The following is a 24,483-nucleotide window of genomic DNA, read 5'->3' as shown; positions in this document are numbered from 1 at the left end:
GAGGGGAAGTGATAACTCTTATGAGTCAGGGACTATGACTCAGGACCCAGGACCCAGGACCCAGAACCCAGGACCCAGGACCCAGGACCCAGGACCCAGAACCCAGAACCCAGAACCCAGAACCGAGGACCCAGGACCCAGGACCCAGGACCCAGGCAGAAACCCTGTGGGTTTCAGAGGCTCTAGGTAGAAGTTAAAGGGGCTTACAGACCTGTTTGGGAAGAATGGTCACCACCTTTTTAGTGACAAAAGGACAATCTCTGTGGAAAGGTCAAAATAAGAATTAGGAAAGTCCAATAAGAAAATAGGAAAGTAATAATGAAGAATAAATAGCTACATGGCATACTCCATCCTAGGTGATTTCCATGTAAGAGCTCAGTTGTTTCTCAAATTTAGAAAGGAATTTCATAGGTGAGAAGCCTGAGACTTGAAGATATTCAGTGTCCATGGTCAAGCCAGGATTTGAGTTTGGACCACCAGTTCTAAACCTGTGCTCCTACCCCACACCACATGCCTTTATTTGGGTGAGTTTCCTCCACCCAACCAACAAACAACTTTCACTTTGTCACTTTTCATTTCTCCAGCCCTGCAGGACAAAGTCAGCCTCTCAGGGAGCAGGGGAGGCCTGTGCAGAGGGGTCTTCTCTCTCTTAAGTTCAAATGTCACAGACCTCAGAGGCACATATATGTCCCCACATTGAATAGAGGGCATTATAGTGCCTGATTGGGTCAGAAAAAGCAGTCATGTGATTGGGACAGGATTAGCTCGACAAGGGATCTTCAAAGAGTTCATGGAAAATACATATTATGAAAAAAACTATGCACAGACTTCAATTTTTTTTTTGCACCAAAAAAAAAAAATCTTAATTTAATTCCATTTTCCTGCTAAATTTTTGAAGTCCTCTCATATGTGAAACCTGCCCATGCTGAAGCATAGGTTTGGAGAAATTTCTTCAGCATTCACACACCTTTTCCACTTCTGCTTGTGACTTGTCCCCAAACTCAGAAGTACCACTCACTTCCAGGAATAGTGGACTAGGGTATTGGAAGCAGTATAGATTCCAACAAGTAAAATTTGAGTAAAATAATCTGAAAATGAGGACTGTGTATGTTAACTGCTTTCTAGCAGGATCAATGGAGAGGAAATGAATGCTTCGGAGGAGAGTGAGCAGTTAAGTACCTGGTCTCTCTGCTCTCTCTGGCTGAGAACTGTCTTCGGCTGGTGCCTGGCACATGACCGCCCAGTAAAAGGTTTTTTGAACCTAGCTGAATCTACCTAAGGGCTTCCAAGACAGCGCTCTTTGATCTCCATCAATCTATCAGAAAAGCTGTCTTTGTCATGTTTGTGGATGGGGCTGTCTTTGGGGGTTTCCTAGGGCTTTACATGCTCTTCTCTGAGGGTGCATTTGTAGTCATTCTCATCGGTGGAAATGCCCACCTGACTGCAGAAGTTATTTGGAACCAAGCAAGAACACTGTCTGCGGTGTTGTTTCTCTCTTGTCAGTTCCCCTTTCTGTATTTGAGTTCTAGCCTCAGTCCTGAGATTGTTTCTGTCTCTACACAAGCGGTCTTAGGAGGTTTGGGGAGCTCACAAAGGCTCCTTTTAATTGATTCCTAAAACTTTACTTCTGCGTTTCTTGGGAATGCTACTGTGCTTTTGCAGCTGGTCACTGGAAGCTACAGTGGACAGACATTTGTGACAGGTATGTTCTTACAAATCTCGTATAATGCCTAGGGAGTTAGGGGTGAGATAGAGCTGCCTCTGGGACTGGTGTGTGGAGGCAGGGCTGCTGGCCAGCAAGGAAATGGGTAAGAGGGAGTGCAAAGTGTGTGTTTAAAACCTTTGACCTTTAGGCTTGATTGTCACTGTAGGCTGTAGGCGGGATGTTACGAAAACATTCTCTTCCAGCCATAGCCCTTCACAAGCCTAAGTGAGCTAAGAGACAGGACAGGCAGGAAGTAGAAGGTGCCACTTGACAAATACCTGGCAGCTGCTCTTAGCCTTGGGGTACTGGAGGGTCCAAGCAGCTCTGTTCTGGGAGAAACCATCCAAGGATGCCAACCCTGCCTGAGCCCCCATGCAGTGGGAAATCCAGAGAAGTGGGGGAGGAGTGCAAAGCCTGCAGTCTCTGCAATGGCTTCTGTTTACCTGTGTGGCCTCTCTCTTCTCTGGTCCAGAATCCCTTCCCCATTATTTCTTCCCACGCAAGTGTCCTATCCCAGTATTATCCTCTACTGGCACCAGAGACCAATATTCACCTGCAAAGAAATAGTCTTGAATAGTTGAAAAAGAGCTCAAGCAATGGTTTAATGCGTTCCCCCCTACTGTGAACGTATTTGCATTTGCAAATAGGCTTAAAATATTGCCTCCATTAATAGTGTTTTAAGGTTCTGGAGGGACAAGTGAAAATAATTTTGGCCAAGGGAACTTCCCACTCCCCTCAAATTGTAATACCTAAGGAAATACACTGCTCCTCTGCCATGTAACCTCCATCTTGGGACTAAGACACTGAATTAAAATGAGATGTTTATGTGATAGAATTCACAGTTCTGTGTTATGTTCGCTGCTTGTTCCAGCACAGACCAGTGTGCTAATTATGTGCGCTACCTTGGTGGAATAGAAGATTTTATGAATCTCTGTTTATGCATGTCTTCCAAATATCTCTATTGAGTGCTGACTATGTCCTGGATATTTTTATTTTTAATTTGCTATAGAGCACAGGCACTTAACAGAGAGAGACACAAAAAGAGAGAGAAAGAGAAAGTGAGAAAGTACCCCCTGGGGGAATGGCCACACCACAGTCCCTACTCCTCTAAGAATTTTGGTTATGCATGCACATGTGCCCAGTGTGTTTTCAAGCTGCCAGGTCTAGGATTAGAACCATACAGACATCCATGTAGGATTTCACCACCTTAATCACTACACCACCAGCTAGCTCTCCAGATACTGGATTTTTTAAACAGGGGGCATACCAAGCATGGGGAAGATGTACTCTTTAACTTCCTAACCTAGAAAATATTAGTTAAATAATCACATTAAACATGACCATTTAGCACCAGAACTTTAAAAGGAATGGAAATGGTCCTAGTGACTGTACTGTTAATCATTACAAGAGTACTTCAAAAAGTTCACAGGAACATGGAATTAAAATACGAGTGTATTTTGGTATAAGAAATTTTGAAATCTATGCATACTTTTTCATAATACAAATCTTCATGAACTTGTTGAAGACACCCTCAAATGTCTTTGCATTTGGTATTTCGTTTACTTTATTATCCCTGGATATCAGGCGTCCCTTCCTAGGCAGAGATAAGAATTGGATTTGATGGAGCTGAGGCTACAGTGGGGGAGAGAAAGCATACAAGGTGAAAAGGTGAGCCAAAATAGATTCTTCAGAGAAAAAAAGAAACCAAAGTTCAAATGCCATGTTTTACAAGTCATATAGAGGTGGGACCTGAGGCTAGAGGTCTCTGAGTCAGAGGATTGAAACTGTGAAGGGTTAGAACTAGAGCGCAAAGGGGCCAACAGGCACGGTGGTAAATGCACTGGACTCCTACATGGCCAACTACAGTTTGAGTCCTGGATCTGGAGGCTTGCTTTCTCACTTTCTCTCTCTCTCTGATAAAATTAAAAAAGATAATAACTGAGAACAGCAGATGGTATAATGGCTACGTCGCTGGACTCCCATGTAGTCAGCCCCAGTTCAAGTCCCAGTCTGGGTGGCTTAAACTCACACCGGGCGCGTGTGCGTGCGTGCCCAAGATCCTGAGAGGAGAATAGAGGAGAAGGGATTGTGGCGTGACCATCCCCTCTGGGGGGGAGGCGATTTCTCACTTTCTGTCTCTCTATCTCTCTAGCAAGCACATGCACCATATAGCAAAAATCTCTAAAAAGAAAAGAACTAGAGTGCAGATATTTCTGAAACAGCAAGAAGGAGGATAGTGGGGAGGTTTCTGAGCAGACATCCAAAATCCAGGTTAAATGCTGGCAACATATCTTTCATGACCAGGCAGGGGAGAGTTTTTGAGGGGTGGGAGGAACGATATATTCATAGGCTGGACACACAACTCTTTAGTGGATCCATATCCTCTTTACTAATTTCTCATAGTGTCATTTCTCAGCTGTACTCTGGAGTACACTCAATCTGAGGCCTAAGAAATAGACACCATTTTGAGTAAGTGTAGAGGGAAAAAAGCCTATCTCAGATACTTCTCATCTCCTCGCCAAGACCCTGAGACCTCTGCTCTCAGAAGCATCCCATTCCCTATCCATCCTCCTTTCTTTGTGGATTTAATTCCTTTCTGAGCTCGATTTCTGATTTAGACAAATGAACTTAAATTTAACTCTTAATGGCTTAAAAACAACAACAAAAAATTTCTCCTTTGCAGCTAGTATTTGCATTTTAACAGGGGCTTTCAAAAAGTGCTCTAACCCAAGGAATGAGTAATGTGGGAATTCCAAGCACCAGGGCAGCACTGGTGCACGGAATTCAGAAAGGGGGGCTGCCCCTCAAATCCTGTCCTTGAAGCGTTGCCTTTTTTCTTTTGACCATGATTCTGGTTCTGAGAGAATAAGAAAGGCACTGGCTTAGGCGGCCAGGATGGGCATGGCGGCCGTTGAGTGATTTCTGCGGGCTTTGCTCCTGGCAAGCAAAGCTCTTGACCAGACGTGCCCAGACTTGGAGAGGCACTAGTTAAACTTGGCACAATGCTCACCTGTAGACACTTTCTGAAAAAAAAGGGAAAAAAAATCTTCAAAATGGTTCATTGGTCCAATTCTAGATACAACTAGGAGAACTGGGTATCTATTTGTACACAAATTTGTTGTTGGCCTGAAAAGTCTAAATGCTCTCACCATGTTCCGTTCCTTCTGGGCCAGTGAGAAGAATGACCCTTAATTTGAATACTTTCATTACTACAATATCAGAAGGCGAATAAAGGCATCTTTCGGCTTTTTGAGAATCTGTGTAACATTCCTTCTTTGATGCTGCCCTCCTTTAATCTGTGTGGAAACACGGCGCTCCTAAAGGAGTGAGGGAAAGGACAGCTTCTCAAGGGAAACTGAGTCAGAAAAGATGCTCTATGTGGTCACCAGACAGTGGCATGGGGGTTGCATGTGATACTCTGCCAGGCTGACCCACCTGGAAAGATTCCAGGTTCCCATCCAAAGATACCCCTGAGTACTCCAGGCACATGTGTACCCATGATCCAGAGGTGGCTGAGTGGGCTTGTCACGCCCACTGCTCCAGCGCTGATTCAACCCCTTCATCTCGGGTCTGTGAGCATTTAATACTGGCATTCTTAGTCACCGTGATACCCTGATACCCTGAGGTCTCTTTCCTCAGACCACTAGCAGGCTTCTTTTCTTTTCTTTTCTTTTCTTTTCTTTTCTTTTCTTTTCTTTTCTTTTCTTTTCTTTTCTTTTTTTTTAAGAATTATTTTATTTAACTTTATTTATTTATATTTATTTTAATTTGACCATAACGGGACAGAGTGAGAGAGAGAGAGTGCAAGAGTGAGAGAGAGAAAGCGAGAAAGCAAGCTGCCAGGTCTGGAATTTGAACCATGGTCAGCCATATGGGAGTTCAGTGCCCTTAACCACCACACCTCCTGCCAGCCCCAAGCAGGCTTATTTTCTTGAAACTTTCATTGAAACATTTTTCTGCTCCCAAACTATTAAGCCCAATCTTCCAATTTATGTTTTATTTATTTATTTATCAATCAAATATAAACTTCTGTGGCCAACAAATGGCTTGGTGATTAAGGCAGCTGGATCCCACATGGCTGACTATGTAGCTCAAGTCCTGGGCCCAGTGGCTTGAAAAACATGCTGGGCATGTGTATGTGGGTACCCATAATCCTGAGAGGAGAACAGAAGAGAAGGAATTGTGGTGTGGTCATCCTGCTGAGGGTCAATTTCTCACTTTCCCATTCTCTCTTTCTCTCTGTCTCTCTCCATCAAGCGCACACACCCAATTGCAAATGTGTGTGTGTGTGTGTGTGTGTGTGTAAAAATCTTACTTATCTGTCTTTCTAGACCCTGGTAAACTACCTTGCTCTATTTATAGAAACTATTGGGTTGTCAGAAAAGTCATAACGTATTTTTCTATGTAAAATGCATCATGACTTTTCTGGCAACCCAATAATATCCTATATTGGCCTGAAGTCCACCTCTCCCCTAGTCCAGTCAGCTTTTCCTATTATCCAGTAGAAGATCATAGTCATTCCCTATTTCCACGATCTTGACAACTATTATACTAAACCGTATCTCAGAAAGTTGCTGAAGACTATTATACCAACGAACAGCATCAAATGCAAGGGTATGCCTGATGTTCTTTACTTGGGTGTGTATATGTATGCATATCAAGAATATGACTGAAATATGTATCCAGTAAAACTCAATCAGCACTTAAAAGAGGTTCAACAGGGGACTAGCAGATGATGTAATGGTTACATCATTAGACTCCTACATGGTCAGTTGCAGTTCGAGTCCTAGGCCAGCAGCTTGCAATCCATGCCAGGAGCAGGTGCATGCTCCCAAATTCCGAGAGAGGAATGGAAGAGAAGGAATTGTACCATGGCCATCACCCCCGGAGGTTGATTTCTACTTTCTGTCTTTCTCTGTCTCTCCAGTGAGCACAAAAATCTCTCTTTAAAAACAAGGGTTCAGGGGACCAGCAGTTAGTGTAATGGCTATGCTGCTGGACTCCCATGTAGTTGACCACAGTTCAAGTCCCAGATCCAGTGGCTTAAATTCACACAGGGCATGTGCTTGTGCATGCTCAAGATCCCGAGAGGAGAAAGGAGGAGAAGGAATTGCAGTGTGGACATCCCCCCGGGAGGTGATTTCTCGCTTTCTGTCTCTGTCTCTGTCTTTCTGGTGAGCGCACATGCCCTATAACAAAAACCTCTCAAAAAAAAAAAAAAAAAGGTTCAGAAGGAGACAGTAGTAGTCCTTTGAGACACATGAAGCAGAGGCTTAGATGCTGAGTTGTACATCATCAGGAATCTCTTTCGTGGGCTGTTTTGGGAGGAATTGTTGAAAGTTTGCAAAGCTTTTAAGGACAGAGGCAAAAAGCCATCACACGGAATTCTGAGGAATTACTTTCAAATAAAGAGCAATTCTCAGAAGATTGTTAAATACAGTGTCATAGGCTGCCAACCCTCATGAGTAGGAATATCAGAATGAATGGACTCAGAGCTAAGGATCCTCATCTGTTCTAACTAAATTGACTCCAGAAATCACTATCATGATGTGTGTTCATCAGGTTCCTACCACAAGGGTACAGTTCTGATTCCACATCTGACCCACCTTCAAGGCCCAGTTCAAATACCACCGTCTTCGGCCTGTCCTCTGGGTCATAGGAGTGCTTACTAGTCTCCACATCTTCTGAAACCCTGGGTCACTTGTAGGAAGCTCAGTAGACTCTTCCCAGACAGGAGGTTCTTTGCTTACTAGTCTCCACATCTTCTGAAACCCTACTTGGAGGAAGTAGACTCTTCCCAGACAGGAGGTTCCTTTAAAGGTGTCATACTGTATACTATGTTTAAAATGAGAATGGACTCAGGGTGAGAGAGATGAAATTCCATACGTGGTTCTTTATTTTCCTTCTGGGGAATGCAATGAGAATCTTAGAGGTGAATTTACAGGTTATGGAGTTCAACCACCCACCCATCTGAAAACTCCCTACTGAAATGTCTCTTCAGCATCATTATCCCACTATAACGTGAGCATTTCTGGTGACGGGAACTCATTGCCTCACAAGAAAGTCCAGTACTTCACAAAAATGGTTTATTACCTGTTGATGATAATATGTATGGTATTCTCAACTGAATTGGTCTGAGGTGTCTTTCATGTTGGGTAAATTCTCTCTATAAGCTAAATGATGTATAGCAATTGAATGTATAAAAATTAAAAAAACATAATTTTTTAAGAAGAAATGAGCTTCTTAGCATGAAAAAACATGAAGGAACCGTAACTGTGTTTTATCAGGTGAAAATAAGACCAATCTGAAAAGGCAAGAAAAGAAAAGAAGGAAAAAAAAAAGAAAAGAAAGAAAGTCCAGTCCTTGGTTGCAGGTCTCTATTAAAAGTTCATCTGGAGCTGAAATCTGGCTCCCTGTAACTTCCTTCCAGTATTGAAACTTCTTGCTCTTCAGCAACAGTGTATGTGTCCTCCCACCATGGGCGGCTCCTTAAATATTTTTAGATGGCCTCATGTCCCTGCACCGTTTTCTCCCTCAGATTCATTACCCTTCATCTTTTGAATTCCTCAATTGACATAATGTCATTATTCCCTAGTGAACTATGCTGCCCTTTCACTTGATAAACTAATTTGTCAGAGCCATTCAAGTAGAACCACCCTCACTGAACATGACACCACGGTGATGTGGTCTGATAAGCACAGAGTAGAAGGAATAAATTCTACACCTAGACTGAAATTAATTTTTGTCAGCCATGTCACATTAACATTTATGTGATTTTTATATTTACTACGGATACACTATTTCTCGTGTCCACTTATTTCACTTATATAAACCTTGTGTATATCTTACATTTACAACATATCTCAACTAAGTACAGCATATCTGTACTTAAAACTTAAGTCCAGATCTTTATGCTTACCCTCATGAGAGTCTTCATGTTATAGTCTCTCTTTTTAGGCTTTTTGAACATGAGTAATTCAAAAGTCTGACCAACTTTTGAACTGTTTGCCTCATTTTTTGTGCCATCTACCCATTTGAAAACAGAAGTGTGATTTCTATTGGCATCACTCATAGTCTTACTAAATATGTGAAAGTGAAAATAAAAAACAGAGCACTGTAACACCTACTGTGGTATCAGTACATTAAGCAAAGATGATTCTTGACTCTCAGTTGTTCAGTGAATGAATGGATCAATCAACACTTTGTCCTTATTCCCCATATTTAATCCATTACCATATTCAGTTGACTATAATCCTCCAAATTTCTTGATTTCTCCTCTTCTCTCCACTTCTGCTGCTACCATCCTAGACCAATTATCTTCTGTCACTCAGACAGCTGCAGCAGCCAGATGATTGGTCTTCCTGCATCTGGTCTGGGCTCCGTGTGAATCTGTTTGGTACACAGAAATCATCCTAGACAATGTGTTTTGAGAGAGACAAATCGAAGCTGCAAGGCTCCTTATGACCTAGCTTCAGAAGCTCCAGAGCATCCTTTTCATTTTATTTTATTGGTCAAACAAGTCATTAGGCAGATTAGGAGAGCAGATTAGGCTCCTCTGTTCACAGGATGAGTAGCAAAGACTATGGGCTCATCCTTTTTTTTTTTTTTCTTTCTCTCTCTCTCTCTTTTTTTTTTTTTTTTTTTTTTGCCTTTTTCTTTATTTTAGTTTTTAAGGTTTTTTTTTCTTTTTAATTAATTTATTTACATTCATTCACTGTACACCAATACAATATACAAAATGAGATTTTCCATCCAGAATACATTGTATATTGGCTCAATCAAGGATATTACTGATAATTGTTATCCTCAACAAATAATTTTCTCTTTCTTCTTTCTTACATATTTTGGTATTTTTTTTTCTTTTCCCCTTAATTCCCTACCTCTCACCCTTTGCCATTCCCTTTCTCCTCCCACACTGTCTCTGTGGGCCCATCTTTAATCTACCACATCATTCTTCACGTCTCAGTTTAGACTCAGTCTACTAGAGATTGTCAAAGTACCATGGATTTCTCTCTTGTAGCACTATGGTTATAATTTTACATTTATTTGTGCGATCATTTGATCATTACTTTATTCTTATAAACCATAAGCAACCACACGAAGAGAGGCTTTTTCCGGTTTTGCTCTTCATTATATTCCACGCTGAGTGCAATACCTGGTTCAATAAATATTAGCTGAAACAGCCCAGTCATGGTGGTGCAGGTGGTAGGGGTGCTGATATACAATGCTGGATGCCCCATGGGAAGGCTTTGGGTTCCAATGCCATGTCTACCTGAACATGCCATGCATGCCATTGATCCTGGGTGACTACAGGGCCGGGGGGGAAGGGGAGATTCTAGCAACAGGGTCCTGTGGAAGTTCTCTCTCTGTCTTCCTCTCTCCTCCTGATGAAGGTGCCTTTCTCTCTCAGAAAATAAATAAACAGTTTTAGAAATGTTGAGTGAATGAAGGAACAAATGAATGATTAATTGTAGTAGCATTGATCCTATAATTATTCCCATTGCTTTCAAGCATATTGTAAAACAGTGTCAGAAGCCTTCCAAAACTTCAGCTACATTTAATTCCCAGAAACCTGATTTCACAGTTCAGAAACATTTAAAAAAAAGGAAATAAGTCTACCCTATTCCTCCCTGTACGTCAAAAGTAATAAGCTATTCTGAACATATGGTTTCAGGCTCTGGTGTTCTGAGAAGTAATTCAGGGCAGCATGTCACACCCAGAGGCAAGTCAAGGCCCTAGGCAGCTGGTGCCTTCCCTGGACTCCACCCTCCCCTCACCCAGCTGATGTGCCAGTCCAGCAAGCCTGGCTCGTCCAGCCATGTGAGCTTGTGGAAGGCAGTGGGCTGGGAAGACCTAATCCTTCCTTGGAGACTGTGGCATCACTTGCGCTCCTCAAAGCACAGACACTAGTACGCATCAGGAAGAGCTAAGCATGCCACCTCCACGGTAGTCTTGGAGCTTGAGTTGTGGTTATCTACGGGCATTCCATCTTCTTTTTTAGTACTGGGTGAGGGACCAGTCCCTACGGTCATTACACCCCCCCTTTCTAGTACAGGTTTGGCAGTAAGGACACTCAATAAATGTTTCCCTAGAAGACTATCTGCACAAATAATCTTTCTGAGACTCTTGTAAACGTACCTGCACTTTTCCTGGTACCCTGATTGCCACTAATATCCCAACGTGAAATAGAAAATCATTTTCTTCCTTGCTCTTAAGCTTCTATCTTGGAACCCTTCTCTCACCTCCTGTTTCATCATATCTGCACTCCCCTGCTGCACTCCATTTCAGGCACCAGCACCCCATATCCCTGCATACTGCTTATTGCCTGACTAGCTCTCGTGTTCTCCTTCTGATCTGAGATACAGAAAATGCCCCTTCTTCATCTCCTCTTTTTTCTGCCCAAATATACCTATTTCCCCGGAGTTCTTCTAGGCATAGTTTAGCTGGAACGCCGTAGCATGTACCTGAAAGGAAGCCCAGGCTAGAGGCTGATGGCTGTCAGGTGGCAGGGTTGGGGTGCTGTAGGGTGCTCTCTGGCTGGCACGGAGTGGGTGTTCAAGCAACACTGGTGGAATGAACCACAGCTCAGGACAGAAACTCCCCTGAGGCAAAGGGATACTTTTGGCTCCATCCCCTCACCACCATCCCAGCCTGTCGAGATCTCTGAGTGTCCTATTCTGATTTCAGGAGCCACAACCACACCTGGCTCTGGGGATGTGCCGCTCCCTGAGCGAGAGTAGAATCAGAACCTTTCATGCTTGTTTTCACAACAGAACTGAAGCTGGTTGGCATTTTTAAAGGTGCTATGCCAGCATTAAAGAGAACCTAAAGAGGACTGGCTACGTAGCACAGTGGTTAAGCTCTGTGAATAGGGAGCCAAATCTCACATGTCCAACTGCGCTTGGGGTCCAGGCCCAGCAGTTTCAAAATCATGCCGGGTGCATGTGCATGCATGTCCCAAATCCTAAAAGTATGGCAATATGAAGAAAAGGATTGTGACATGTCCATACCCCACCGGGGGGTACTCTCTCTCTCTCTTTGGGGACTGCACACACCTTCTGACAATTAAAAGAGAGAGAGAGAACATGGACCTTGGGAGGCAGCATGGGTTTAAAATCTCAACTCTACCTGGACCAGCAGTTGGCATAATGGCTATGTCACTGAACTTCCATGTAGTCGACTGTGGTTTGAGTCCTGGACCTGGTGGCTTAAACTCACACTGGGTGCATGTGCATGTGTGCCCAAGATCCCGAGAGCAGAATGGAGAAGAAGGGATTGTAGCATGGCCATCCCCCCCTGGGGAGTGATTTCTCGCTTTCTGTCTCTCTGTCTCTCTCTGTCCTGGTGAGTGCATGTGCCCTATAGCAAAAACCTCTCAAAACAAACAAACAAACAAACAAACAAACAAACAAACAAAAAAACCCTCAACTCTACCATTTACTAGCTGGGTGGCCTAGGGCAAGCACCTTTCCCTCTCTGAGTTTCCATTTCTTTATCTTTAACATGGGGCCCAACAATCTCACCCTGTTGTAGGGAGTAGTATAATTCATCACTTGTCCAGCTCTTACCCATGTTCTATAGTGGGCCAGACAGTAAAGTGGAAATCGTACATGGTGGAGGCTCTTCTTCAGGTTCTCGTGACCTCAGTTACATGGAGTCTACTTTTTTTAAAGTTTTGACCGGTATACTCACCTCATGGACCCTATTCTACTCACAGCTGACAGAAGTCTCTCAGAGAATTTCTTCATGAATTCTTAGGTTCTTTCCTCTCCCATTCCTCTTTTTACTCTCTCTCTCCACTTCACAGACCCTCTGGAAAAAGCCATGACTTATGGTTGTGGTAGGGGCCTCATTCCTGAGGAGGCAATGACACTTCTGTTCTTCTTCAGAGCCAGCAGCAGTCCTAACATGGCCCTATCACTACCAACCCCAATCACACACACACACATACACATACATCCCATGGCTAGAGTTGAGAGAAATTCCTCACACACGGCATTTGCACTTAATAAAAGAGAATTTTGATGTCAGTCTCAAGTATTTTAGCACCATATTTTAATAAGGTCACTCATAAACTAAGTGTCCAAAGTGTTTTACAGGATGGTATACAATCTCCACATTAACATTAGTGAAATAAAATGAAAAGACTAGGGACCAGAAGATGGCATAAAAATGGTTACATTGCTGGACTCCCACATGGCTGACCATGGTTTGAGTCTCAGACCCTGCAGCTTGAAACTAACGCCAAATGTGTGCACATGAGTGCCCAAAATCCCACAAGAAGAATGGGGAAGAAGGGGTTGCAGCATGGCCATCCCTCTGGGGGTTGCTTTTTCACTTTCTGTCTCTCTGCCTCTTCAGCAAGTACATGTGCTCTATAGCAAAAATCTCTAAGAAAGAAAGAAAAAGAAAAAGAAAGAAAGAAAGAAAGAGAAAGGAAGAAAGAAAGAAAGAAAGAAAGAGAAAGAAAGAAAGGAAGAAAGAAAAAGAAAGGGAGAAAGAAAGAAAGTAAGAAAGAAAAGAGAGAAAAAGACTATTTCAGGAGTTTGAGGAGAAATGCAATTGCTGTCCCCAAATCTTGGAAGGCTTATGCAGAAGTATGTTAGGTTTGTTCTGGGTGGTTTCAGAGGACAAAACAAGTATCCATAAGAGGAAGTTACAGAAAGGCAGCTCTTAACACAAGGGAGGAGAGTTTCCAAACAGAGAAGTCAAAATTGGTATTGACTTCTTTGTCAGTGCTCCTCCACACTGTGTGAATTACAGGACCATTTGCCCAAGAATCCTCAGGACCATACTGATTTCATGTAATTATCGGAATTAAAGGTGATTTTTTAAATGTATGGCAAAATAAAAATTGATTTTGCATCCCTGTTCAATATGTCATCCCAGGAAAAAAAAAATCTTTGGTTAGGTCAAGTGTTCGAATTTTTGGCTTGCAAACAATGCAATTCTTCCATTAGGTGGGAGTTTAAAATTAGAATTTCTATATGATCCACAATTCCACTTCTGGGTACATAACCAAAAGAAGTGAAAATAGGGTCTTGAAGAGAGATCTGCACATCCATGTTCACAATAGCATTATTCACAATAGCCGTAAGGTGGAAGCAACTCAAGTTGCTTTTTCAAGCACTTTTTGATGAGAAGTTGCTCAACATGAACTGCATGGTTGGTTCCCAATTGCCGTCTCCTTCCTTTCTAGTGATCTCTACAGGTTGCAGAGTTCGGGCATCATCTGCTGGGCCTGATCTGACACCATTCAAGGAAGGAAGAAAAAAAAGGAAGAAAATTCTGTCACATGCTACAATATGGATGAAACTTGAACACACTGTGCTGAGTGAAACGAGTTAGTCACAAAAAGACAGATACTTTATGATCCCATTTATACCAAAATTTGACTAAAGTAGTCAAATTTATGGAGACAAAAGGTGGAATAGTAGATGTTTCCAGAGACTGGGAGAAGAGAAAATGGGGAGGTATTGTTTAATGGGTACAGAATTTAAGTTTTGTGAGATGAAAAGAACTGTAGAGATAGATGTAGAGATGATTACCCAGCAATGTGAATGTACATACCACTGTTCACTGAAAAATGATGAAGATGGTAAATTTTGTATTACGTGTATTTTACCACAACTAAAGCTTTTAAAATTGTTATCATTTTATTTTTAAATGATTCCTCATTTACATTTCATTGTACATCTTTGCAAAATACATGGTTTTTTCAAAGCATACATACAATGCATTATAATCAAATCAAGGATATTAATCTTATTCATCATCTTCAAAAAAGAATATTATGTTGTGAATCTTTCATTTTTAAAATTATGAGATGACATTTTAACCTTCTATATTGATAAAGATCACAAATCAGAAAACATACTATTTTGACAAAAAGAGACTGAAAATAAGCACACTCATGATTTGCTGATAGGAACATAAAAATGACTTAGGGGAGATTTTTTTTTTTTTTTGAGAGATTTTCACTGTAGGGCGCGTGCGCTCGCCAGACAGACAGAGAGAGACATAGAGACAGAAAGCGAGAAATCACCCCCCAGGGGGGATGGTCACGCCGCAACCCCTTCTCCTCCATTCTCCTCTCAGGATCTTGGGCACGCACGCACACGCGCCCGGCGTGAGTTTTAAGCCACCGGGTCCGGGACACGAACCGCGGTCGACTATGTGGGAGTCCAGCGACATAGCCATTACACTAACTACTGGTTCCCTTAGGGGAAATTTTTCAATATCTGTGAAAACTAAACTGCAATTACCCTTTGACTCTGTTCAAGCAATTTTACTTGTAGAAACACAGTCCATTCCCACAAACATGATATGGATATAATGAAAGTATTTCACTGCAACAGAAGATTAGAAATAACCTGAATGTCCATTAGTAGGAGTTGGTAAAATAAATTAATGCCATCCAACAGAAGATAATAGAATAATAGGCACATTTTAGAATGAGGATATTCAACATGCTAATTCAGAGCCATCTTCAAAGTGATGGTAATTGTACAAAACTGCATATAGCATACTCCCATTTATTTTGAAAAATAAAACCAAGATACAATATGAGTCTATGTTTTTTATTTTGCTTTGCCTAAAATAATTCCAGGTAAAAGCCAGAGATGAACAATAGGTAACAATGGTCACTCTAGTTACATTTATGAAGGAACACTATTCAGCTAGGGACAGGATTGGGAGAGAGACTTGCTTTCCACTGTTAATACCTTTGACTATGTACAGGTATGAGCTTTTCAAAAAATTCATTTAAAAATTTAGATTAGAGGCTGGACAGTAGTGCAGTGGTAAAATACAGCACTCTGGGAGGCAGACTCACATGGGAAGGTTGCCAGTTCAAGTCCAGAATCATTCCTGAATATACCAGGATCTGAGCTGGCTAAAGCTAGGGGGTAGACTCTGTTGGGAGTCTTCAATCTCTTTCTTACACTCTACCTCTCACTCACGTAATAAGTAAATAAAACTTTTAAAATGTATAGTCTAGGAGAGAAGAAATAAAACAATGCCCTGGACTGAGTGTTATCAGAGCAAAGAGGAAGGATATCTTGCCTACTTCAAGAGATTAGGAATAGTTCTAAATAAACTAGATTGCAAGGAAAAAATTTCTGCTATGGGATCAAGAATAATTGTGCACCTTCACCTGAGTATTGGTTTGTTTTTGCCAACAGATCTGTAAATTAGTTCACTAATTGGATTTTTCTTTCTCACATTGGCTGTAAGTTGGGCCTGCTCTGTGGGGCAACAGTAATATCCTGCTCAAGGAAAGCAGATCCCGGTTGATGACCATGGCTTGAATTCCATCCTCATTGGCCTGAAACATACTGGGCACATGTGTGAATGCCTGATACCTGACAGGCAGGAGAACTGGAGAAAATGAATTGTAGGGTGACTAGACCTATAGAAAGTGCCCCCCAACTCTTGTGCATTCAATTATGAATTAAAAAAAAAAAGATTTTTAAAAAAACTGGGAGTGGGGCCAGCAGATGGTATAGTGGTTAAGGTACTGGACTCCCACATAGCCAAGTCTCAGACCTGGTGGCTTGAAACTCACACTAGGCATGTGTGTGTGTGCGCGCCCAAAATCCCAAGAGGAGAATGGAGAAGAGATTGTGTTGTGGCCATCCCCTTGGGGAATTATTTCTCACTTTCTCTCTCCATCTCTCCAGTGAGTACATGCACTCTATTGCAAAACTCTCTAAATAAATAAATAAATAAATAATAAAAAAAGCTGGGAGCAGATTGGGGCAGATTGGGGAGATAAAACATTTAATGACACATGAATAAAAAATTACCTGTAGATGATAATATATATGGTAATATCTTTGACTTGATTGATATACACTGCATTCATGCTGGTAAAAATTATTTTGTACACTATAAAGATGTAGAGCAACTAAATGTAAGTTTTTTAAATATAAAAAAAATTAAATAATTAAACAAATTTCAGCCAGAAAGACTGCAAAAAAATAAATAAATTTTGAGGCTCGGCTCAAAAAAATAAATACATAAATAAGGGACCAGGAGATGGTGTAACAATTATGTCATTAGATTCCCATGTAGTCAACTGCTGTTTGAGTCCCAGACCCAATGGCTTAAAACTCCACACTGGGTATGTATGCATACATGCCCAAAATCCTGAGAGGAGAATGGAGGAGAAGGAATTGTGGTGTGGCCATCCTCCCTGGGGGATAATTTCTTGCTTTCTATCTCTGTCTGTCTCTCTTTGTCTCTCCAGCAAGTACACACACACTTTAGCAAAAATCTCTCTAAAAATAAATGAATAAATAACTAAGCTGGGCACATTTCTATGATAAACATTTAGCATTAGCTTTTTTCCTCACTCTTTTTTTATATTCCTGTACTGGGTTTGCTTTTTCATCTCTTTCTAATGGGCAGCCTTCCTTATTCCATGCTTCCCTATAGGCTACATTTCATCCATTTGGGTCTCAGTTGAGGTAAGTGGGTGGATGGAGAGGGAAGGAGCAAGGGAAGAAGAAGAAAGAAAGAGTTTATAAAGCAATGCTTGCCCTCATCCTTGGCTCTATCACGTGAATTAAGTGTGTTCTCTAGTACAGTGGTTCTCAGAGTTCAGTTCCTGTACCAGTAGCGTCCCCCTTTGTTAGACATGAAAATTCATGAGCTTCATCACAGCCAAGTAAATCACTCTGTGGACAAGGCCTAGGAAACAGATTTACATGCTCTCCATGTGATTTTCACGCACACTGAAGTCTGAAAACCACAGGGAAAACAAAGGAAGGTTGGTTTCTACCTGTAAATACTCTCCGTTGCCCTTCACCCTCTTTGTGAGGGTCAACAGAAGCAGTGCTAGCCCCTGTAATAAATAATCCCCAAACTTCATTAACTTAATACTATAAAAGTTTATTTTTGGCTAATGTCACAATCCAGTGTGGGTTAGTTGTGGAGGAAGGGTGGAGAGAGCTGCTTTACTAACTTTTTTTCAGCAAATCAGTTCCCCTCCATAATGAGACTTTGCCATCTTGTAGGCCCTTGGACTTTTCCTCTGGATCTTCTGCATCTACAAAGGCAAGAGAGAGAGAAAAAAGGGAGGAGAACTTAGTGGCTAAGTCTGCAAATAGCATCCATCTTTTTTGCCCACAATTCCATTGGTTGGAACCTAGTCACTTGGCCTGCCTAATTGCAGAAGAGGCTGGGAAATATGACTTGTTTGTGAAGCTAAGAGGAAAAGAAAATGACTTTGATCAACAGATAGCACTCTCTGCCACACCCATGTGTTGGTGAGCATTTGTTTTCAGTTTCATTTACTAATTCAGTTTTGTCTTTCTTTTTTTGCCTCCAGCACCATGGGACTGAGCAGCATGCTCTTCACGTTGGCCTTCCTGCTCTCTGGTAAGAACGTTTTAGCTTTGTAAGGTGCTAGAATTCTCCTGATGAGTCTGAGCACCGCAAGCCCAGGCCGGGGACTTGGTGGGTTTTACTCACTTTCTGTTCAGCATTGCACAGTACCACATGCAAAAAGACTTTCCTGTAGAAAGAGGTGTTGTGATTGAGGCCAGGTGTCAGCTAAAGGCAAGCAGGCCCAGCCTAAGAAGGAGCCTTCACACTGTGTGCACCATCCTCTCTGCCGTCTCACACCACAGGACTGAATACACAGGGTTGGATAACCAGACCTCGCCAGTGGTTTCCGGGGAGCTGGGGGGAAGGCTGCTAAGCTGAGGCCTCTGAAACTTGACTCATGCTCCACACAGACTCTCCTGTGAACTTCTCTGACCCCATTTCTGGCATTCTCTCACTCTCAGGAAATAGCTGATGGGCTCCCAGAAGTCTTTGTCCATTACTGAACGTTGGTTTACGCATTCTCTGCCTTTTTTCTCTCCCTTCACCTTCCTTCTCCACCAGCCCATGCTCATAGATCCTAGTCATCACTGCCTGCTGGCAGCTGTGGACCTTCAGCTAATTGCACCAGCCAATTCACCACGAAGCTAAAGCTTCAGTGCCCCCTATTCACACAACCCTTTTCAAATCCCTCTCCAGCCCCCATGAGGAGATACAGCAATGCAATCCCATGTCCTTTGGTAACATTTGAATAAGTAAAATATTTCAACCACAATAAGTTGAAACTCCTCTCTCTTTCCAGTGCAGCCTTTCCCTCCATCACATTCTCCTCCTGCCGGGTGGTATTGCAGTGGTCAGGGGCATTTTGCACCTAAATCCTGCATTCTTTTTCTTAATAATCCCCTCATCCAGTACATTTTAGAAGCATCAGGCCTTATAGACTTAATCTTCTCTGTTTGATACTCCTAAGTTTCAATTTTATTTTCCTGTAAAACTGGGGTTGGTGTGGTCCCTGCCATGCACCCTATGACTCAGTCTATGTCTTTTAGTTTCTCCTGGCTTGCCCCTTCCTTCTGTTCATCCTTCTCCACCTGTCACACTGGCAGGGAGGCCACCCGAGTCCTGGTACAAGGCAGATGGTGAGGTGAGCTGGGCCTGCAGTTTGGTTACAGTACTCACAAGTCACCCCTAGACATGAACTCGACTCTGACAGATCACCACAAGCCATGCCCTTGGCCACTGTCCCCATGCCCGCTGTGAGACAGATGCTCCCTTAGTTTGGTGCTGGCTAGGACAGGCCTTTCGCGATCTCTATTTTCAGCACAGCAACTTAGAGCTTGCAGAGGCCATGAGTGTGAGGTTTATAGATGAACTAACTGATCACTTCACTGACGTCGGTAATGATGGCACTTCCCTCTCCCAGGCCAATGCCCTGCTACCGTGGCTCCACGGGGTGAGGGTATGTGAGTGGGTGTGTGTGAGCGAGTGTAAGAGAGCACCAGAGCACAGGAGAAGAGGGATAAGAGGGATAATGTTCTGGAGAACATTACCCACAGGACTGCCTTCTTCATGCTCATCCCACTTCTCATTTTATTTGATGAATATACACCCATACCCACATATGTATGTACGTATATATAAATATATGTACACACACAGTCTTCCAAAAGTTTACGGAAAACACACTGTGAAAAAAAAATTATATGTGGATTTCAAAGTATCTTTTGCACCAGAATAAACTTCAACTTTAATTTAATTTTTTTAGTGAACTTTTGGAAGTCCTCTTACACAGCCCTTACTTTATGTCAGGTACTGTTCTAAGTAGTTTATAAATATTAACTCATAAGGGGACCAGCAGTCAGTGTAATAACTATGTCTCTGGACTCCCATATAGTCTACCGTGGTTTGAGTCCCGGACCCAGTGGCTTAAACTCATGCTGGGCACGTGTGCATGAGTGCCCAAGATCCCAAGAGGAGAATGGAGAATCCTCGGGGGGGTGCAGCCCCCCAAAACCAAAACCCCCCCGCCACAAAAAAATTTATTTATATATACACATATGTATATATATGTGTGTGTGTGTGTGTATATATATATATATATATATATATTTATATATATATAAACTTGTAAGAATTGCAATAGGTCTCATATTATCCCCCATTTTAAGATGTGAACACTGGGAACCAGCAGTTAGCGTAATGGCTATGTCGCTGGACTCCCACGTAGTCGACCACGGTTCGCGTCCCGGACCCGGTGGCTTAAAAGTCACACCGGGCATGTGTGCGTGTGTGCCCAAGATCCCGAGAGGAGAATGGAGGAGAAGGGATTGCGGCGTGACCATCCCCCTGGGGGGTGATTTCTCGCTTTCTGTCTCTATGTCTCTCTCTGTCTGTCTGGCGAGCGCACGTGCCCTATAGCAAAAATCTCTCCAAAAAAAAAAAAGAAAGAAAATTAAAAAAAAAAAAAAAAAAAAAAGATGTGAACACTAAAGCCCAGGAAGGTTCAGTAATTTACCCAGGATCAATGTAGCTACTAGTGGTAGAGCGTGGGATCTCACACAGCACTGTAAGTTCATCATCTGTTCACTTACGTGACGTTATGCCCTTCTCCTAACTCTTGCTACCGAACCACCCATAAGTGGTACGATTTCTTCTGTGGGGACCTGAACAGTTTTGGTGGACACTCTCACTTCCGCCTCATTTGTGTTCACAAACTCCTCATCCACCCATTTCCACCTTAACTATAGTGAACTTTGTAGCTGTCCATAAACTTGGTTCCCAGCCCTTCTCGTCAAGGCAACCAGCCAGCTCTTATGACCTGGAGAGAAGGAAGAAAAATGGCCTCAAAACAAATTTTCAGAAAGGTCTAAACTGGGACACCATTTTCCCCAAACTTTCTGTTCTTTGTCACTTGAAAGTGAGAAAGTCAAGTTCAGAAACCCTGTCAAAACTGAGTCCAGTATTGCTTCTTTTGCCTTTGTCTTACCTTTGAAACTGCTAGAATCTTCTTAGGTCCGGAAAGGAGAGTTATTAATATTGAAACTTTAAATAACTTCCTTCAGGGCCAGAATATCATAGAGTGGTTAAGGCGCTGGATACCCACTTAGCCGACTGTGGCTCAAGTTCTGGACCTGGCAACTAGCTTTCTCATTTTCCCTCTTTTTCTCTCTAATAAGTGTATGTGCCCTATAGCAAATTAAAATAATAAGAATAGACAAAATTAAATAATTTAAAAATAAAAATAACTTCTCTCAGGATTGTCTCATAACATAATGAGAAGGAGCCAGATCCCACATATCCAACCTGCAGTGCAAATCCCAGAGCTTCAAAAGTACAGGATTATAACTTGGTGAAAAATGGAGAAAAATGGGAACCAGCAGTTAGCATAATGGCTATGTCGCTCGACTCCCATGTAGTCGACCGCGGTTCGTGTCCCGGACCCGGTGGCTTAAAACTCACGCCGGGTGCATGTGCGTGTGTGCCCAAGATCCCGAGAGGAGAATGGAGGAGAAGGGATTGCGGTGTGACCATCCCCCCTGGGGGGTGATTTCTCGCTTTCTGTCTCTATGTCTCTCTCTGTCTGTCTGGTGAGCGTACGCGCCCTATAGTGAAAAACCTCTCCAAAAAAGAAAAAAAAATGGAGAAAAAAGATTGTAGGCCCTTCCAGAGGATTCTCTCTCTTGTATGCACATGCACAATACACTTTGTTAATGGAGCAAAAATTCCCTCAACTGTTAACTATGAAGTTTTATGGTGGTGAGAGGATAAGTAATTATATTTGGGGGAATACAAATTTAAAATGGAGGCCCAGTCCTGTTACTGCAGTGGTAGTGCAGTGCTCTGCAATGCTGGAAGCCATATGGGAGATTGAGGTTTGGTTCCTGGGTTGACTGTTTGTGCACAAAATGTACCCATGATCCCAGCTGGCTGGGAAAGACTAGGGTGGGAGCACAGATCAAGGCATGAGACCCTGTTGAGGTTGCTTGTCTTTTTCTCTCTCACTCTTTTTATCTCTCTCTCTCTCATGAAAGGAAGAAAGAAACTTTTAAAAACATAAATAAAAATAAAGTGGGATAGGAAAATGGTGTCAGTCAGTTAGAAAATAGCATTGTTAATATTTCACACACTATTAAACAACCAAACAAATTTCATTTTTTTAAAACAATCAAAAGAATCCATTTGAAAGTCTTCTTTCTTCCCATGGTGCATCTCTCCTTACTTGGCTGGTGACTAGAGACCTAGCCATAGGTCAGGCATCCAAAGGAAGAAAGGAGATGCAATGAGCCCAGATCATCCACAACAGAAATGCAGGGAGACGGCAGAGAGAAAACAGCACAGTGAAACAATTCTCTTTCCTTCCCCTCTCCCATATTTTTGTGCTCTCCCTTCATCATGGAAATGAGAAATTATAGTTGCTACCCCTGTTCTGGAGGCTAAAACTGGACAAGAGTTTAAACTGAAAATGGCAGGAGGAGGTGCAGCTAAGGCCTTGCAGAATTAAGTTACAATCTCACTTGTACTTTGTATTATAAAGCTAAAGACATTTCTAAATAGCACTTCAGAGATACTGTCAAGCTCTGCTGCCATTCTGGAGCCTTTGTAATACTTTTAGGCTAGAGCCAGAATGGATTTTAGAAAACTCAGTAGCCCTCACACCAGAGAAAGTATGTTTTCGTTTGACTTTTGGAAGGGCTTTTTGAGTTCGCTTGTTTGCTTTCTTGTGTGTTTATCTGAGGGTTCTTTGAATCCTAGGGCTTCTCATTTCTTTAGAACAATACCTCTGGTTCAACTGGGGGTTTCTTTGCTTTCAGGTATATATAAAATTGGCTCAAACCCTCATTAAGCATTGGGTAGAAAGGTCGGCTGTTTTTCCCCAGACTTTTTCAGGTTTTTATATGGATGGTGTAAATATAAAATAATGAAATAATGTTTCTATGGTTATTCTTTACTCTCATTTCCTGCTGCTATTGATAGTAATCACTAAAATCACCACCTGGAGAATAGATAGAAGATCTAGCTTTCAGAAAGAATTGTCATAGGATCAAATCTGGCTACTCCTAGGTGATAAGCCACTATTTCAAGGTCTTTCAAAATACGTGTATGTTATACCCAGTTGGGAGTAACTTACCCCAAATTAGTAGATCATTTTAGTAGAATGGGAGGCTATGCCACTGTGCCTCATGCTGCTAAGACACTGTGCCCCACAAGCTGGAACCACATGGGAAGCCCAGGTTCAATTCCCTGCCCAACCTAAAGGCCAGTCATGGCAGCATACACCTGTAATTCTAGAGACCCAGGAGGCTGAGGCATGAGCATCACCAGCTGAGGCCAGCCTGGACAACATAGCAAGACCCTTGTCTAAAATGGAGTAGGTGTGTGTTCCTATAGTCCCAGCTGGGAGGTTGAGGCAGGGGAAAAAGACAGCAAGGCTCCATCTAAAAAATAAAAATAAAAAGATAATGGGGTTGGCTAGTATCTGATAGTATCTGCAGATGAGGTGAGAAATTTTTTTCTGATTCATAGACAATAAGAAGACATAGAAGTACCAATAAAGTGGTAGTAATAGAAGAGATGAAATGAAAAGACAGGAGGCAGTGTTCACAAGGTTTGATCTTGAAACTGAGACTTTGAGGAGTTGCAGTGCTAACAATATGGCCTGGAGTCTGGTCCAGGAGGAAGATGACTGGGATAGCGTAAGGGACAAGCACATTGGAGAGGAGGAGGATGAGAAAGTGAGAGGCCAGGATACTGTGTGCAGATAATAGCAGCAAGCCAGGTACTCAGATCTCCAGTTAGAGGGCACCAGGAGGACTATGGGTAGCAACAGCAATGAGGTAAGTGGGTGGTATAGTCTGATGGCGTGGGCTTCAAAGATGCTGAATTTTTATAAAGATGTGTTTTGCTTAATATGCTTCACGTATTTTAGTAGGTTTTATTTCACATGAGTTTTATATTTTGTAAAATATATACAGATATGTATCTGTTAGGTTATTGGGAAAGTCATGATGCATTTTTGCATAGAAAACCATACAAAAATACATCATGACTTTCCCGACAACCTAACATAAATATACATATTCAAAATTATCCATACAGGTAACTTATCTACCTATAATAAGATGCATACTGAACATGAAATCAAAGTAAAGCTAATCTTAACAGAAATATCATCCAAGCTATGAAAACTCCTAGGTAACACCCCTGCTCTGTAACAGAGAATCTCTCTTTAATAACCTAAAAGATAATGTCCCCAAGGACTTTAGATAAATACAAAATTATTCCTCTCTGGGAACCAGCAGGTAGCGTAATGGCTATGTCGCTGGACTCCCACGTAGTCGACCGCAGTTCGTGTCCCAGACCCGGTGGCTTAAAACTCACACTGGGCGCATGTGCATGCGTGCCCAAGATCCCGAGAGGAGAATGGAGGAGAAGGGATTGCGGCGTGACCA

At 42.2% G+C, this 24,483-nt stretch overlaps 1 protein-coding gene across 3 annotated transcripts in view; it reads left to right on the top strand.

Annotated features, from left to right (window-relative positions):
- CD86 (CD86 molecule) overlaps nt 1–24,483 on the top strand; it is a 78,018-nt gene that overhangs the window by 26,351 nt on the left and 27,184 nt on the right. The window contains exons 1-3 of one of the 3 annotated variants that reach the window (XM_027765908.1): nt 10,004–10,008; nt 14,301–14,303; nt 18,039–18,088. In XM_027765908.1, coding sequence (XP_027621709.1) covers nt 18,043–18,088 — 46 coding nt within the window. In that variant the 5' untranslated portion in view covers nt 10,004–10,008; nt 14,301–14,303; nt 18,039–18,042. Of the gene's footprint in view, nt 1–1,613; nt 1,703–10,003; nt 10,009–14,300; nt 14,304–18,038; nt 18,089–24,483 lie in introns of those variants that run through there. The other 2 variants (XM_027765909.1, XM_006162363.3) reach the window with 2 other exon arrangements.

The sequence above is a fragment of the Tupaia chinensis genome, unplaced genomic scaffold (assembly GCF_000334495.1).
Source record: "Tupaia chinensis unplaced genomic scaffold, TupChi_1.0 Scaffold139927_1, whole genome shotgun sequence".
Classification (NCBI taxonomy): domain Eukaryota; kingdom Metazoa; phylum Chordata; class Mammalia; order Scandentia; family Tupaiidae; genus Tupaia; species Tupaia belangeri.
The sequence above is the reverse complement of the archived record's forward strand: the minus strand, read 5'-3'. Positions and strand labels throughout refer to the sequence as shown.